The sequence below is a fragment of the Brachycentrus maculatus genome, unplaced genomic scaffold (assembly GCF_059751285.1).
Source record: "Brachycentrus maculatus isolate JH-2025_06_01 unplaced genomic scaffold, ASM5975128v1 h1tg000442l, whole genome shotgun sequence".
NCBI lineage: Eukaryota > Metazoa > Arthropoda > Insecta > Trichoptera > Brachycentridae > Brachycentrus > Brachycentrus maculatus.
This window is the reverse complement of record NW_028281190.1, coordinates 252,389-269,111: the sequence shown is the minus strand read 5'-3', so window position 1 is coordinate 269,111 and position 16,723 is coordinate 252,389. Positions and strand designations below refer to the sequence as shown.

At 34.2% G+C, this 16,723-nt stretch overlaps 2 protein-coding genes across 6 annotated transcripts; one reads left to right on the top strand and one right to left on the bottom strand.

Annotated features, from left to right (window-relative positions):
- The first annotated feature begins 1 nt into the window (after position 1).
- On the top strand, positions 2-6,805 carry LOC148302514 (uncharacterized). Of its 4 annotated transcripts, none has more exons than XM_088271460.1 (7): positions 2-115; positions 818-991; positions 2,859-2,985; positions 3,446-3,553; positions 3,877-3,960; positions 4,438-5,391; positions 6,336-6,805. In XM_088271460.1, exons 1-7 carry the CDS (start codon positions 101-103, stop codon positions 6,569-6,571), a joined length of 1,698 nt encoding a protein of 565 aa, XP_088127586.1. In that variant the 5' UTR covers positions 2-100; the 3' UTR covers positions 6,572-6,805. The 4 variants fall into 4 exon arrangements, with proteins under 4 accessions (XP_088127586.1, XP_088127585.1, XP_088127587.1 ...); XM_088271459.1 differs by having other exon boundaries at positions 46-167; XM_088271461.1 differs by lacking the exon at positions 3,446-3,553 and having other exon boundaries at positions 46-167.
- A 1,835-nt stretch (positions 6,806-8,640) lies between these two features.
- Positions 8,641-16,316, bottom strand: LOC148302513 (uncharacterized). 2 transcript variants are annotated; one of them, XM_088271465.1, is made up of 6 exons: positions 16,073-16,316; positions 15,120-15,282; positions 13,339-13,528; positions 12,525-12,642; positions 10,330-11,178; positions 8,641-8,947 (listed from the first exon to the last, which is right to left on the bottom strand). In XM_088271465.1, exons 1-6 carry the CDS (start codon positions 16,245-16,247, stop codon positions 8,754-8,756), a joined length of 1,689 nt encoding a protein of 562 aa, XP_088127591.1. In that variant the 5' UTR covers positions 16,248-16,316; the 3' UTR covers positions 8,641-8,753. The 2 variants fall into 2 exon arrangements, with proteins under 2 accessions (XP_088127591.1, XP_088127592.1); XM_088271466.1 differs by having other exon boundaries at positions 15,688-16,304.
- Positions 16,317-16,723: the final 407 nt, after the last annotated feature.

Here is a 16,723-nt window from a genome sequence, read left to right as displayed (position 1 = left end):
GTGCCAGTATTGCATTTTTCATGCTAAAATGATTTAATTTACCGTGCAAATATTTACTAAACTATATGGAATTCTTCTAATTCTAAGAAAATCGTTCTATATGACAGCGGTAAGCGTAAGTGAATGATCGCGGGAGAATTTTCATGTCTCCAGTTCAATATTTTGAGGTTATATTTCATTATGCACCTATTTTCTATGTTGTTTTACTGTCAATATGACAGTAGTAGCACACGAGTGTTTTCTTGCTGCCGATTTCCGCTTTTGGAATTCCGAATGCACAAAACTGTACACACTCTAGAAACTTTTTTCGGGAAAGTAAATACTCTCCGCCTTCATAGTATAACGATCAGGATGCTCGGCTACCGTTCCGGGGGTCCTGGGTTCGATTCCCAGAGGAGGGGGGGGAGGTAAAAATAAATATTTTTCACTCTAATATTTATTTTATATTACCCTGGACTGGTCTTAGAAGCGCAGGAATGATCACCTTGCTTTCATAACATTGCATCAATACGATGCAGTGCCCTATGCACTATTGAGTGCCGATAAGGGTTAGAAGAAGAAGATGAAGTATTAAACGAACAGCTGTTATCAAATAATCTATGCAAATTTGCTAGCTGTCAGCTGTCAGTTTCAATATACAATCATGGGGCGCCTGATTGGTCCATTAATTTGAAATAATTCGATTTGGTTTATTTAATAAATAAAAAATACTTTTAAAAAATGTGTTTCTTATGTCGTTAATGACCATCGTTTGAAATGAATCAGGTTTCTGCGCTGTTTGTACTATTAAATTTATTTGCATTTATTGAAAATGAAGTGGGAATATGACGACCTTCCGATATTGAAAAGAATATCATGCAAACATGTCCCTGGGTCCTGCATGATCTGCAAGGTGGCCACAGAGAGCTTCAGGAGCTACTATGAACACTGCACTAGCGATGGTCAGCAGGAGAATTACAGCGAGATGTTGGCACACTGCTTTCATGTACAGGTGAGTGCAATACAAATAGAGTATATTCGATTAGTACCATCACGCTGCTTCTCCACAGGGATAGGCAAGGAAGTTCCTCTCTTCTCTCTCTCTCTCTGGTTTCAATCCTGCGGATTGGTCTGTAGCAACAGATGGCATCTCTTTCGCCATTCTTGCCTATTTTCGAAAGCCCTCTTCAGCTCCTCATACGTCGAGCAGCCCATGTCTTTGTATAAGTCGCTTAATATTCGCGGCGTGGGCGTCCTCTGGCGTTTATTCCCTCGATCGTCCCCTCGATTATTTTGTGCAGGAAACCCTCTTGTCTTAGCACGTGGCTGATCCTTTCGGCACGTCTTTTGGAGATAGTCGCGAGTAGGTGCTTCCTTTCCTTGATCAATCGTAGTACCTCGTCGTTGGAGATGTGGTCTCTCCAGGATATCCCGAGCATTTTTCTATAGATCCACATCTCCAACGCATTCAGGCTATTCTTATCTCTTTCAGATAGGCACCATGTCTCGCAGCCATACAGTAGCACACTCCATACATACGTTTTAACAAGAAGTTTGCGTAGTTTCAGGTCTATGTTATTTGATTGGAAAATCACTGATTTTAGAAATTAAAAATATAAAAGACAGAAACACTCTAAAAATAAACTTAACGAATACTACAAACATATACAGACTATACAATAGAAAACTAAACATGATAACTACCTCGTACCGCTTAAATATATATGTTCCCCCGTAATATATATTTTAAATAATGTTTAACATGATACTTTAAACAAACAACAAAAAACAAGAAAAAATTAAGAAAAAGCCTCTCTCCAAGCACAAGAGCTCAGTCTCTTTTGGAGAGCCTCAGCGCAACTAAAATTATAAGATTGTATTAAGTAGAAACGTATAGAAATTGGATAAAAGAATGTAATTATATAAATAAAAAAATATCTGCCATTTATTCTGACTCCTGACCTGTCCACTTTTAATTGTTTGAAAAATTAATTAATACTAAGTTTTCCTCGGTCTTCTTCTCCCTCTATTTCTAACTTTATTTGCAGTTTTACCGTTCTTTCCTCACTCAATCGTTCCACATCTCCGAACCATCTCAACATACATTTCTTAATTTGAAATCAATTTTGAAATACATCACTGCCAATAATTGCCCCATTAAAATTCACTACTGATTATTTGTAAGTCCACTAATTTATTTACATAATTAATTAAAATCCTTAAATTAGGTTTTTCAAATAGTTTGTAAAGCAAACTCCCTCCCTAAACACAATGTATATGACAAAATGCTGTTTTATTCGAGTAGTTTGACATGTTATTCACCAACACTAGAAAGAAATACTAAAATGAGTTGATATTTGAGAAAAATATTGTTGATTCTGTACACACCTAAACTATATTATACATATATTATATCACCATTAAAATGAACATTTTTGCAAAAAAGTCTTCAGCAATTTTGCCAAACATATAAGAAAAAATCTCAGCACCTGAGCAGTTGACAGAATTTCTTATCTTCTTCTTTTTATAGATCCTCAGGATCTGTCTGTGCCTCCGCCTGTAGTTCTTGGGATGTTGACTGCCAGCTATCTCGCCACCTTTTTGGATGTCTGCCTGGGGGTTTACGTCCTTCAGGGTTTCCTTGAAGGGCGATACGTGGAAGTCTGTCTTCTGACATTCTGTTTACATGCTCATTCCAGTATCGCCTTTGTTGTTGTCCCCACCTCGCGATATCTTCTATCTTGCACATGCTCCAGACATCAGTGTTTCTTACGCGGTTTCGCAACGTGTTTCCGTTTCGGTTGTATATCGGAGAGTTTTCATCTCAGAGATTCGAGGTCTAGATTAACAGAAATTCATTATTAGAATATGTGTTTTAGATAACCGACGAAGACAGGACTGGAGAGATATGTGATTGTTGCGTGTCCCGCTTGCACGATGCCATTCTGTTCCGGAAGCAAATTGAAGGAGCAGGAGAACATGTTTACCGATTGAAGACCGAAGTTGGTAATGAGAATTCCTGTATAAATATAATTTTTCTAAGCTTAAGGGTTATTACACCACAATAATATTTTAGCATCGGTTATAAATTATACAGAGGCAAATTGATCAGTCTTCCCCCTGTTACCTAGTCAGGGTAATACAGGGTGAGGCGTGGTCACTCCCTTTTTTAAAAAAAAATCACAATACAAAAAGTATTGCCAGTGTAGATTGAAAATTGATACGGGTGAAAAAAGCCTTATGACATTGAAAAGACTTTAAAACTACCAACAACAGGTCATAAGCCTTGTAAATACTTAGATTTCCATAAAAACTGTCAAGATACCAATAAAAGAACTCGGTGATAATCTTTTGTGTGTATCATTTGAACATACACAAAATATTATTTACCAATGAGTGATTTGATAAAATTAATTAACTCGATGTGAAGGCAGATCATTTATCCATGAACATATTCTAATTGCAGACTTCTCAAGTAGACATTCCACAGAAGACATATGTGATGATGAAATCAGATCATTTAACGCTAGCAGCGATGGGTGGGCACGTGATTTTAAGAGAGATTCGTCATCTGGTAAAATTTGGTTTGTTTCACTATTATCCCAACCGGTTTTGATAAATACCTTGCCTTCTTCAGGTATGGAAACACACATCCCTCAAGAAGACAAGACATTTGTCTAAACCAGTTGAAATAATAGCCCAATAGTAGTGGTTAATGCATGTGTTTTATTAATTTTATAAATATTTTAAAAGTACATATTATAAAAAAATGCTCAATATTTGGAGAGACTCCAGATGAATTGCCATGATAATTGCCAACCTCCAGATAACAATGGCACAATAAGAAGACAAAAGTGTACTTTTAGTAATTTTATTGATTCAAATGTTTTTTTTTAGATAATTTTGCTAATACAAGAAGTGTTAGTAGGAAATTGATAATACCTAAAAACATAGAAAAAGTAAAGGATAATTTGGACACAGGTAATTTAAGGAAATCATTTTGGAAATTGATTTTATAGTAATTTAATAAACACATATTAACAGTTCAAATATGCAATAATTTGTCTTGCAGGACTCACGACCTGGCACTGGGTGGTTTAAGTAATTCATTCACTACTCTACCTATTACATTTTTGACTACATATTTCCATTTTGTCAGTTACAACTGAAATACGAAAGTGGTCATTAAAATACTCCATACACATAATTTCCAAGGATATAGGCAATGGTCAAAATGGTGAATGTTTCAGTGTATAAACTAATCATTTAAGCCAGCCAATGCCAGATCGTGCATCAAATGTGTGAATGCCCGGACTTATCAATATTATATATCTTGATATATGAGACCTTAGGAATAAAATCGGGCGTTTGAATGCAATAAAATATTTCACTGCATATCATTATTTATGCTTTTATTATTTTAAGAGTATATTAAAATGCTTTCTTCTTTTTTACTAGGCCAATTGGGGAGTCGATCAAATAATTCAGGAATATCGAATAGTAAATTTTATACAGTGGATGAATTTGATGTAGTTTTCGATGAGGAGCCTTTAGATAGCGATGATTGGAATAATATAGATTATGTTATACTTAAAAACAAGCGCAAACACAGTAAAGTGGAAGAAGAAAATGTCAGTCCAAGAGAAGTAACCAGTATTAAAGCTCCGGGCAGTTCAACAAAATCGGTTTTTGATGAAGAGCCTTCGGATAGTGGTGATCAGAATAATATAGATTGTTTTATACCAAAAAACAAACAGAAACACGGTGAAAATGAAGAAGGAAACGTCAATAATATTAAAGCCCCAGGCAGAACTTCAGTAAGTACAAATATCAAGTCTTCAACAATAAATGAAAAATGGGAAAAAAGGATCGAATGGTACGATCAACCCCAATATCCGATACAGAAATCCACCGAGTGTCCCGTTTGCAGAAAAGTACTAGAAAACCAGAAACATTTACGGAAGCATTTTGCGTCACATTATTCACCATTTCTTTGTGAGATTTGCGGTAAATCATTTAACAAGAGGTACATGTATCGGTCTCATGTCGCCAGCCACGATGGCAGCAGCAGCGGTTACTCCTGCACCGAATGCAAGAAAACATACATCCACAGAAACAGCTTGATCCAGCATATAAAGATGGCGCACAATAATAAAATGGTCTATTCCTGTTCAGTGTGCAAGGAGAGATTGAAGAGTTGTTTAAAGCGAAGAGAGCACATGCTGCACAAGCACGGAGTGTGGTACGACCAGCACATCTGCTCCGTCTGCCAGAGGAAGTGCTTCACGGCCCACCGCCTGGGAATACACATGCGAAGCGTTCACGCAAGAGAGAAGAATTTTGCATGTCCAGAGTGTGAATACTTGGGATTCTCCAAACACAACCTACAGATGCACATGTCAACTCATAGTGGTACGTAGGTCTTCCTTTCCTACATATAATGACATTTTTGTATTCTTTTTTTTCTTCTTCTCTGTCTTATTTCTCATTACTGAGGGTTGTAACCTTTGTGGAAGCAATGACTCTTCTCCAGATATCCCTTGACTGCGCTGCGACTGTGCAGACATTGACCAGAGTCAAGCCATCCAAGTGTAGATCCTTTGTAGTATCCAAGTGTAGTTATTTTTGTATTACACGCTAAATAAAAGAAAATGTTAATACTGAATATTGAACTTCCATATAACTGATTCTATTTAGCCGATTTCTCCCAACAATAAAATATATTTTTAATATACATATTTTAGCCGTTTCAGAGACAAATCATATATTTTTTTATACAAATGGAATAAGTCTACAACATGGCTTAAGTGATCACTTTATATACTGTGCAATATTTACCATTTTGCCCATTATTATTAATCATTTAAAGGAATAACCCGCAAAACCTTTATTTTGAAAGGCTTGTCTGCAGGTAGGAAAGTAAGGATAAGGAAGATAAATGTGAAAAACACATCACGCATACACAGACCAATTGAAAACAAATCTTTCCTGAATTTATTTTGCAATTGGGGGGAATCGAACCCGCAACGCCAGTTTTGCAGTCGAGCGTCTACCCAACCACGCCACCATGCCTGGATTAAACATTCTTATTGAATTAATTTTCATTCATCGAATTGTATGGTATATATGCAGTATTGTAACAATTGGAACTGGATAAGTGCTTCCATCTGTAGAGAACTTTGTGGAGTAAACAGCAGTTATCAGATTGGTGATGTCATCACACATCAGTTTGATAATGTCAGTGATGACGAAAACCCCTGCTGGTCGCTGGTCAAATAAAATAAAAGTGGGAAAAGCTATTTAGTTGTTGTTTTATTACTTTATATTATCTAGTTATTTTATCATGTTTTTTTCAGATGTAAAGAACTTTCATTGTGATATATGCGGCAAATCCGTTAAAACGAGAAAATCTCTCAAAGAACACTTAAACATACACTACGACATCCGGAACTATAAATGTGAGATATGCGGACAGGCCTTCATCCAGCACACTTCCCTGAAGGTCCACATGTATTCCCACCACAAGGACGCTGCCGCCGCCTTCAAGCCAATCAAGAAGAAATTAAAACCGAAGGACAATGGTTTTGAATAACATTTTATGATGACTTTCAATCACCATCTGCCAGTACTTTACCAAAGAACATAAAGAAAATAGTACTTATACCATATTTTACAGACTATAAGACCCACCATCATTTTTAAGCATATAAAAATAAGGACAAACACATTTTTTACGATTTTTATTATCAGATTGCAAAGCCAGACTAATAAAAAAATATTAAGTTTATGAAACATTTATTAATAGTAAAAAGATTATAAAACCGAACTGACCTTTTATTTTAAGTCCCTGAAAATCACCTTGGTTGTCTGTTCGCCTTAGAAAAGATCGCATTTCACAATTGTAGTATTTTTTTGTGTACTATAAATGGACATGTGATGTGTGGTACATTTTAAGTGTACAATTCCCATCACTGCAATACATATTACCAGATAGGGATAGGTTTCCCGCAGCATCCAATATACGGCCATTTTTAGAATTTTAGATCAAATATTGGATATTTTTATATTAATTTTGTGTATGAGACACACAAAAATGCAATTAAATACATACAGTATTTTACAGCCCGTAAAATACTGTATGTATTTTGTCTTCAAAAATAACTAAATGCAAAAGTTTTGTTGAATTTTGTTTTTTCCATCACTATTACTTATTTTTCTTCTTCATAAGCCCTCTGACCTCTAATGCTGGATATAGGCCACTTCCCCTTCTTTCCATTTCCTCCAGTCGGTTGCTGCTTGCAGCCAGTTTCTACCCCCCGCAGCGACTATGTCGTCGGACCATCTCTTTTGGGGTTATCCGACACCTCTTTTGTTCTCCCAAGATCTCCATTGTAAAAATTTTGGGGTCCATCTTCCCTTTAACAGTTTTTAATATTCTTTCCACTAAATGAACATAGGACAATATTTTTGACCGTATGAAAAAGTCGACATGGCCAATGCGTATAGTAAATATTGCATAATAAGGCCATAATTAGATATTGCAATCTCTCAATCCGACGGGACACCATATCAATTTGACGCATGCAGGATTCTGTGTTTATTATTATAAGATCATGTGGGATTAACTTATACAGTGGAACCTCTCATAACGAGCATAATTCGTTCCAGAATCTAACTTGTTAAGCTAAACATTTTTTGTTTTGGCTGGCACGGAAGTCTTGGCTCACAAGTGAATGTTATGAAATAGAGACTTGCCCTTTCTCTGTCACTCGTTAAGGTAGCAACTTTTTCACTTTTTTTTTGCTTGTCATGAGAGATTCCACTGTATATGTTTTGTTAGGGGTGCATAATTTTTATAATTCATTTAGAGAACTTGTAAAAATTGATAATATAATAAAAGTACTATATAGCTTTTTCCGCTTTTATTTTATTTGACCAGTGACTGGGTTTTGTCATTACTGGCACATCAGACTGGAAATGCTTTATAGTTGTATTATTATATAAAATTCAGTTCCACCAAGAAATGTCGGTACAAAACCTACAAAAAATCTTATTGATGATGTTCAATTTAGTAATATTCTAACGCGCTTTTCATTATTCATAATTCAAAAGTGAAATATCTGCCATTTTTATCAATATCTCAATATTGAGATTTTTAAATTGAGATTGGAAATAAGAAAACCAGGTATGCGACCTGTCAGTATTGCAGGGATCTTGATGAAAAAAATATAAAGCATTATAAAATAAACAATGAATTTTTCTTGAATGTTTTTCGCAGATACTTTGTGACACATTTCTAACTTTAGTTTTTTCCCGTTTTTTAAATCACATTTTCATACGGTGTACGGAGTGCGTGGAAGTAAGGGAAGGGTAATTAACTATAACCTAACTATGAGTATTTCAATGTTTTAGAATTAGTACATAAACCCTGGTGTTGACAAGGTTCTTGTTGAAACCGGTTGGAAAAAGTGTACTAATAAAAAGTGGTTAAAACATAGTTGTTTTATTTTATAAAAATGAATTTTTCCTTATTTTGAATAATTATTGTTGTCAGAAACTTGTTTTAGATTTGATGTAGCTGAGCCATAGCAGATCCTTACTGATTTTTTCATTGGACATGTTCATAGGGTATACACAAGGGATGAATGAAAAACATTAGAGTTTCAATAAATATTTGTCATTTTTCTACTCTAATTGTCGAGGTTGGGGATTGGAATTTAAATATATTTCAGATATCAGGGTCACAGTTGGAGTTGGAGTCTTTTGTAGATGACTCAACGCCTTTCCTTTGCACGGCGCCCTTGTGATGTGACCTCATGTGCACATTGAGAGAAGTGACTTGCACAAACGCCTGTCCACACAGTTGGCATACGAATCTCCGGAATATCGTAATGAATATCCAAATGATGTTTCAGTTGATTTCTAATTTTAAATCCTTTCTGACAGAAGTCGCAGATGTATTTGGCATCTAGAAAATATTTTGTTTATGATTTAACATATCGCTCACTCCTTTCAAGAACGTCATAAATCAAAAATCGTCAATTTTCAGTTGTGCATGTTTTCGGAATGCCCAGAAAATGTTCTATATCCCAGCGAAAGCGGCATATTTTAAACATAATTTTTTCCCGCTACAGGGCAGAAAATGTTGTTTTTTCATTCTGAAGAAAAGGTATGGTTTAATTATTTTTTTAAATATACTAAATATTTTTTAAATGGAGAAAAAATCTTCAGGTTTTGCCTAAAAAGATCTATTGCACAGTAAAAAGCTCAAAAAGTGGCTTGATATTTATTTTTAATACATTGTATTATATTTTTAAACTTTAAAAACGTTCTCCTGAAAAATCAAGTTTTTTGATTAGTGACGTTCTTGAAAGGAGTGAGCGATATATAAAACGTGTAAAAAGTCAAAAAAGAGAAGGAAGAGAAAACAACTACATATTTACAAAAGTATGAAATAATTTTATTTTAGAAAAAAGCAACTGTCTATTCTGGGACTTCAACCTGGGACCTTTGAATGTCGTGTCCGCTGCTTTACTGATTATTTTTATGTTTGTAATTTTTATTATATAAAAATAAAAGGAAAATAATACTTTATGATTAATGGGTAATCCATTTTCATTAATTAATTTGGCAGTCACTTTGCAGATTTACTTAGTAAATACTACAATTTGAAATAGTAGTACTTACTAAGTAAAACTTGAATTGAAAATAGGAAAACGTTTATTAGGAATGTGGTACTTCTTCTTCTAATCCTTCCTTCATTTTTTTTTCATTCAAACCCTTTTCCGCACCCCAATGGTGCATAGGGCTCTGTATTATAAACACAGTGTTATCTTGATCGTTAACACACGAAGGAAAGGTGATCAGCCTTCCGCTTCAGGTACCAGTTCAGGGTAATATTGAATAAATATTAGAGTGAAAAATCACTTATATTTATTTGACCCCCCTCTGGGAATCGAACCCGGGACCTCCAGAACGGTAGTTGAGCGTGCTGACCATTACACTACGGAGGCGGACAAATCTCTCTAATCCTTATCTGCACCCAAATGTGCATAGGGCACTGCATTGTTTCGATGCATTGTATTTTGATTGTTACTTACAAGAAGGCAAGATGATCATTCCTGCGCTTCAGGGACCAGGCGAAAGTAATATCAAATAAATATAAGAGTGTAAAATTACTAATATTTATTTTCACCCCCCCCCTGGGAATCGAACCCGGGACCTTCAGCACGGTAGCTTAACACGCTAACCATTATACCACGGAGGCGGACAAAAGTACACCGAGTGATAAAACATGACATGTACCATGTAATCTGTAAATTATAAATAATTATAAAACACAAGGCTTACCCTCGTGAATTTTTACGTGGTTCATTATTTGGCGTCTTCCGAAGAACTGCTTCCCGCAGTCCGGGCAAGTGACATTCTTCTCCTGCAAGTGGACGCGCCTGGTGTGAACATCCAACAGGTGTGGGGTGAAACACTCCTTACTGCACAGCGGGCAAATATGGTGCTCCATGTCCTGCCCTCTATGAACAAACATCATGTGAGCCCGTTTACGGCGCAGGCTTTTAAACCTCTCCTTGCAAACGGAGCAAGCAAAGAGATTCAGTTTATGGTGGAAGATTTGGATGTGTTTGTGTCTGCCATCGCGTCGGGCGAAGGTCTTGTCGCATAGTGAACAAGGAAACCTGGCTTTGTGAATGTCCCTATGACAACGGAGCACCCCAAGTGTCTTAAAATCTTTCCCGCAGTCTTCGCAGAGATATCGCTTCAAATGAGTATTGTAGTGTTTTTCTAGAGCCCCGTAGTCATCTATTCCTTCATTACACACCGGACATTCTTTAGCTGACTTTTGCAATGGTGGTACAGAATTAGACTTTCCATAAACTATATGACGATTCTTCAATTCTTTTGTATTCCATCTCTTACTTTTTCTGACCATCTCTGTTAGCCGGCTTTCATTTAATTTAGACAGTATCTTGACATTTGTTTTTCGTATATTGATTTCCATTTCAGTATTCAATGTATCAATGTCAATTAGATCCTTTTTTTCAATCGTAGAGTCACTATACGGGGAGTCAACTGGTTGATTGTTGGTACTTTCAAAACTACTATCACAATCTATATGGAGTGTCTCTTCTTTGATACTAAAAGGTGATAATACCATATTTTTTTGTGCGCTCTGTGCAGAATTATCTAAAAAAGAGGTTAAGAATATTAGCGATGTCAAAATGTAAAATAGTAATGCAAATGTGCTCACATTTTCATTAATAAATAAAAATGAAAATCACCATTTTTATCTATGGCAAATTACTACATATAATGAGTTTAACTTGCAATTACCAATTAAAATTCATTCAAAATAGTTATGATATTGTCTATTCCGGCCATGTTTAAGGAACTATACAGATTTAGAAATTGGTTTTGAATTATGGGTATATGAAAAAATTTAATAAGTAAAGTAAATTTCAATATATCGTCGTTCGGCATGCAACACCGCGTATGTGACAAAAAACAAAATGTTAAGGAGAGCGAAAAAAGTTATTGACATATTCGCCGTGTTGCAGTAAAGACAATATACGCGGTGTTACATTTTGCCCATAAACATGACGATTCATACAAAATTCGGATATTCTGAGTATGTATACAAAATCACGGATAAAAGGATAACGAATATAATGGCATTAAAAAGTCACGTTTGAAAAAAATGTAGAATTCGGGTATTGCATGCCAAACGACAATATGTTACATGGCCTGAATTACACATATTTTTATACAAAGTGCTTACAACCTGGCTAAGGTTGTAAGCACTAAAAACTTTACACACTGTGCAATATTCACTATTCTACCCATTTACAACATTTTCAGTGTGTCCACATACTTGTTCACAAAATCTGGATTATCTCCAATTACAGGAGTTATTTTCATATTGTTTTTTGACATCTCATCAAAGATGAAGAAGAATATGCCCAGACTTCCATATTCTTCTTCACTTTGATGAGATGTCAAAAAATAATATTCTACCCATTATTGAGCATTCATATTGCCTAAATTCTTGGATGTTGTATATGAAGTATTTTAACAACTGCTTTAATTTCTCAGTTAGAACTGGTCAATTACGAGCTTTGCTTGTTTTTTGCAGATATTGTTATCAACAGGTGAAAATACCACCTAATAAGCAATAAATAGTTTGGGGGCTGATGGAGGTGGGTGGGTGGTGGTGGGTGGGTGATGAACTGAAGAAGGTGGATTAAGGGATATAATGGAAACAGTGATTGGAGTCCATTATGTGATCATGAAAAATAATTATTATCGAATTTATTCTAAGCTCTTATCATAAAAAATAAATATGCATTAACAAGACTGTGATGATGTCCTTTCTTCTTATTTTTAAATTTCAGACATTTTGGCTAATATGTTTCTTATAACTTGTGATGAGGACATTTGTCGTTCACGAAACTAGTAGCATGTACCATTAATAAACTCAAAAGTGGTCTTATACAAGTGTTTTAATTTTATATTTAAATTTCATATTTACATACCAGATTGAATTAGTTTGCATGCATCGGTTGCACTCTCGACTTGTTTCCGGAACAGAGAAGCTTCTCTCAGACAGGATATACACTTCTCGCAAACTTCTTTGGCGTGATCATCCGCCAGCTGCAAATACAATGGTCAACTCTTAATTTAGTAATTTATTGACATATCTACTATGCTTCATATAGTATGGGATTATTGGATGAAGTGGTATGAGTGACGAAATATTAAATAGTGTCAATGTTGCACAATCATCCTTAAAAATAATACTTCTACATGACTTCCACATGCAGACTTAGCTTGATTTTAATTTTTCATCAATTGATTCGGCAGTCACTTTGCGGTAAAATATAACCATTTTTAATTTAAATTAATGCAAAACCTCAGTGATTTCGCAGACCATATCGATATATGGAATATGTCACTTCCTAACTAAAAACCAAAAATAATTACAATATTTCAGGCTAATGCATAATTTCTTATGTTTTATATGTTCATCCTTGTTTATCCTAGTGATAAGTACTTTTCGAACCAATAGTATTCTTAAAAAAAGAAAACATATTATTTTATCAAAAAGTATACAACATGTAATATATTATGTACAAATTGGCTACGGCCGTAAATAAAGAGAAAAAATTCAGCTTTGTGCTTATTACATCAGTTAACAGTATACATAATATGGAATAACAGAAATATATGAGATTGGACTTGGATCAGGACCTTCGAGCCGCTGTTTAGAGCTGCCCGAGACAAGGACAATTACTCTCAAGTGAAGTTGACATGACACACACACAGAAGAACAGTGTAATACATACTTGCCTTTATATTGAAACAATAGTGTAACAAATAAGTAAAGCTGCCGTTGAGTTGTGGGATTTTACTAGCGCAATACCAGCGACAGTCTGCAGTGCTGCGGCAGATCACGCAGGGACTGGGAGTGTCTTCCATGTTTGATTCTAAAACTTGGATGAGTTGCTCTCCATTTTTGTGTTTCTTTTCTTTTTTGCACCTAAAAAAAGATTCTTTCATAGATGTTTTTTGCAGATACTTTGTGGCACATTTTATAAACTTTATAAAATAAAGCTTTTTCTTTGACCACTTTCTTCTCCAACCAGTTTCGACAAGAACCTTATCATCATCAGCAGTGACGGGATTCAAAATTTTCAAGAACCGGTTCACCCTTTAGGTACTACCCCTACCCCCTATCTATCTATTTTCAATACAGTTACGTTGTGGTAATACCTATTTATTTTCAATACAGTTACATTGTGGTAATACCTTTCTATTTTTAATATAGTTACGTTGTGGTAATACCTATCTATTTTCAATACAGTTACATTGTGGTAATACCTTTCTATTTTTAATATAGTTACGTTGTGGTAATACCTATCTATTTTCAATACAGTTACATTGTGGTAATACCTTTCTATTTTTAATATAGTTACGTTGTGGTAATACCTATCTATTTTCAATACAGTTACATTGTGGTAATACCTTTCTATTTTTAATATAGTTACGTTGTGGTAATACCTATCTATTTTCAATACAGTTACATTGTGGTAATACCTTTCTATTTTTAATATAGTTACGTTGTGGTAATACCTATCTATTTTCAATACAGTTACATTGTGGTAATACCTTTCTATTTTTAATATAGTTACGTTGTGGTAATACCTATCTATTTTCAATACAGTTACATTGTGGTAATACCTTTCTATTTTTAATATAGTTACGTTGTGGTAATACCTATCTATTTTCAATACAGTTACATTGTGGTAATACCTTTCTATTTTTAATATAGTTACGTTGTGGTAATACCTATCTATTTTCAATACAGTTACATTGTGGTAATACCTTTCTATTTTTAATATAGTTACGTTGTGGTAATACCTATCTATTTTTAATATAGTTACGTTGTGGTAATACCTATCTATTTTTAATATAGTTACGTTGTGGTAATACCTATCTATTTTTAATATAGTTACGTTGTGGTAATACCTATCTATTTTCAATACAGTTACGTTGTGGTAATACCTATCTATTTTTAATATAGTTACGTTGTGGTAATACCTATCTATTTTTAATATAGTTACGTTGTGGTAATACCTATCTATTTTCAATACAGTTACGTTGTGGTAATACCTATCTATTTTTAATATAGTTACGTTGTGGTAATACCTATCTATTTTTAATATAGTTACGTTGTGGTAATACCTATCTATTTTTAATATAGTTACGTTGTGGTAATACCTATCTATTTTCAATACAGTTACGTTGTGGTAATACCTATCTATTTTTAATATAGTTACGTTGTGGTAATACCTATCTATTTTTAATATAGTTACGTTGTGGTAATACCTATCTATTTTCAATACAGTTACGTTGTGGTAATACTTATCTATTTTTAATATAGTTACGTTGTGGTAATACCTATCTATTTTTAATATAGTTACGTTGTGGTAATACCTATCTATTTTCAATACAGTTACGTTGTGGTAATACCTATCTATTTTTAATATAGTTACGTTGTGGTAATACCTATCTATTTTCAATACAGTTACGTTGTGGTAACAAATTGAAAGTGAAAAATTCTTACTTACATTTTCTTGGTAATCATCACCTTATCCAAAAATCTTAATATTCCTGAATGACAATATCTTTTTGTTGTATTTACAGCAGATCCTGAAGGATCATTCCCTATTTTTAAGAAATGTTTCCTGTAATAATCTCTGCAATTAGACCATCTTTTTTTCAAATCCAAACCTGTAAATATTAAAATATAGATATATATTGTTATTCCTTCCCTCTTTCTATGATGGGACATTCTGATGATTATATTCTCCCCTTTGATGAGAAATTTTCATAGGAAGCGCCAGACTAACAAAGTTTGGGAACTATACAGTTTTTACCTCATATATTTTATTTGACCAGTGACCAGGTTTGGTCCTTACTGACATCATCAGATATTTACACATGTTTTATAGTAGGGACTGACCGGAGCCATTTTGTCGTAAGGTAACACGTTGCGATGCAAGCATTCGTATAGTTAGTACAGAATACATATTCGGAGCGCTCGCCGCGAGTGATGTTACGTTAAGACTAAATGCTTCGGTCAGTCCACACCTTTACAGTATTTTTTTAATATGGCTGACTAACTATTGCACCTACCTTTTAGTCAAGACAAAATAAACTGTTCTTAAAAACTAGACTTAACTATATCAGGCAAGCCTAGGCAGCTTGTTTATCAAATTGTGGGGCAGAGTGGAATATAACGTAAAATTGTCACAGAAACCACGGGATCACAGCCCGAACCAGATTTTTATTATTATTAATATGAATGCGGAACATGTTTTATGTATTACATTCGTTTACATGAATAATGTCAATTAAAACAATTTATTTTAGGTTGCCACCAAACATTTTTGATAGTTATATAAAAAAAAAACTCCCATTGCAAGCAGTGACGGCTAGCTAGTATACCCATTATAATAAAGACATCTAAATATGATTGCGTTCTCCAAGCTGATAGGTAATCAAATTAAAATATACAAACATTTTGTATTTTGAACATCTTCATTCAATGTTTCCCAATTTTGAATGCAATTTTTACATATTTCTAGCCATGCCATTTCTTTCTTTTCCCTATCCCAATATTTCTTTAAGGAAGTATCCCATATACAGGGATATTTTTCAACAGATAAAATTAATGTTTCCAATTCGAGCATCATAAAATTTGGGTAAGAATATAAGGATGAAATAAACAAAAATTGAAGAACTGTCAAACTGTCAAAAATAACAATCGACAACCATAGATAATTAAATTCTTTTTAATTATAATCAAGGGTTGTCACCATACAAAAATGGTACCTACTTACTTATTCTGTTGAAATGTCGGCATGGTTCACAAACTCCACGGTAACAATAAAAAAGAAATGTTCCGATTTTGATTCTTGCAGTCGAAATAACTCATGACGCCCGTAATCGTTGATTTTTCAAGTAATAAAAATAAAAGTAACCTTTATTTTATTTCATTACAGATTTTAACAAGAACAGAACCGATTGTCATGTGATTTTTCATATTTGTTTATTTGATAATAAAAAACATAAAAGAAAATAATTTTAAAAAATTGCGTGCACTGCACTTAATTAGTACACAGGGACTTGAGTATTGGCAGGTACCAATTAGTGTCACGACTAGCACTCT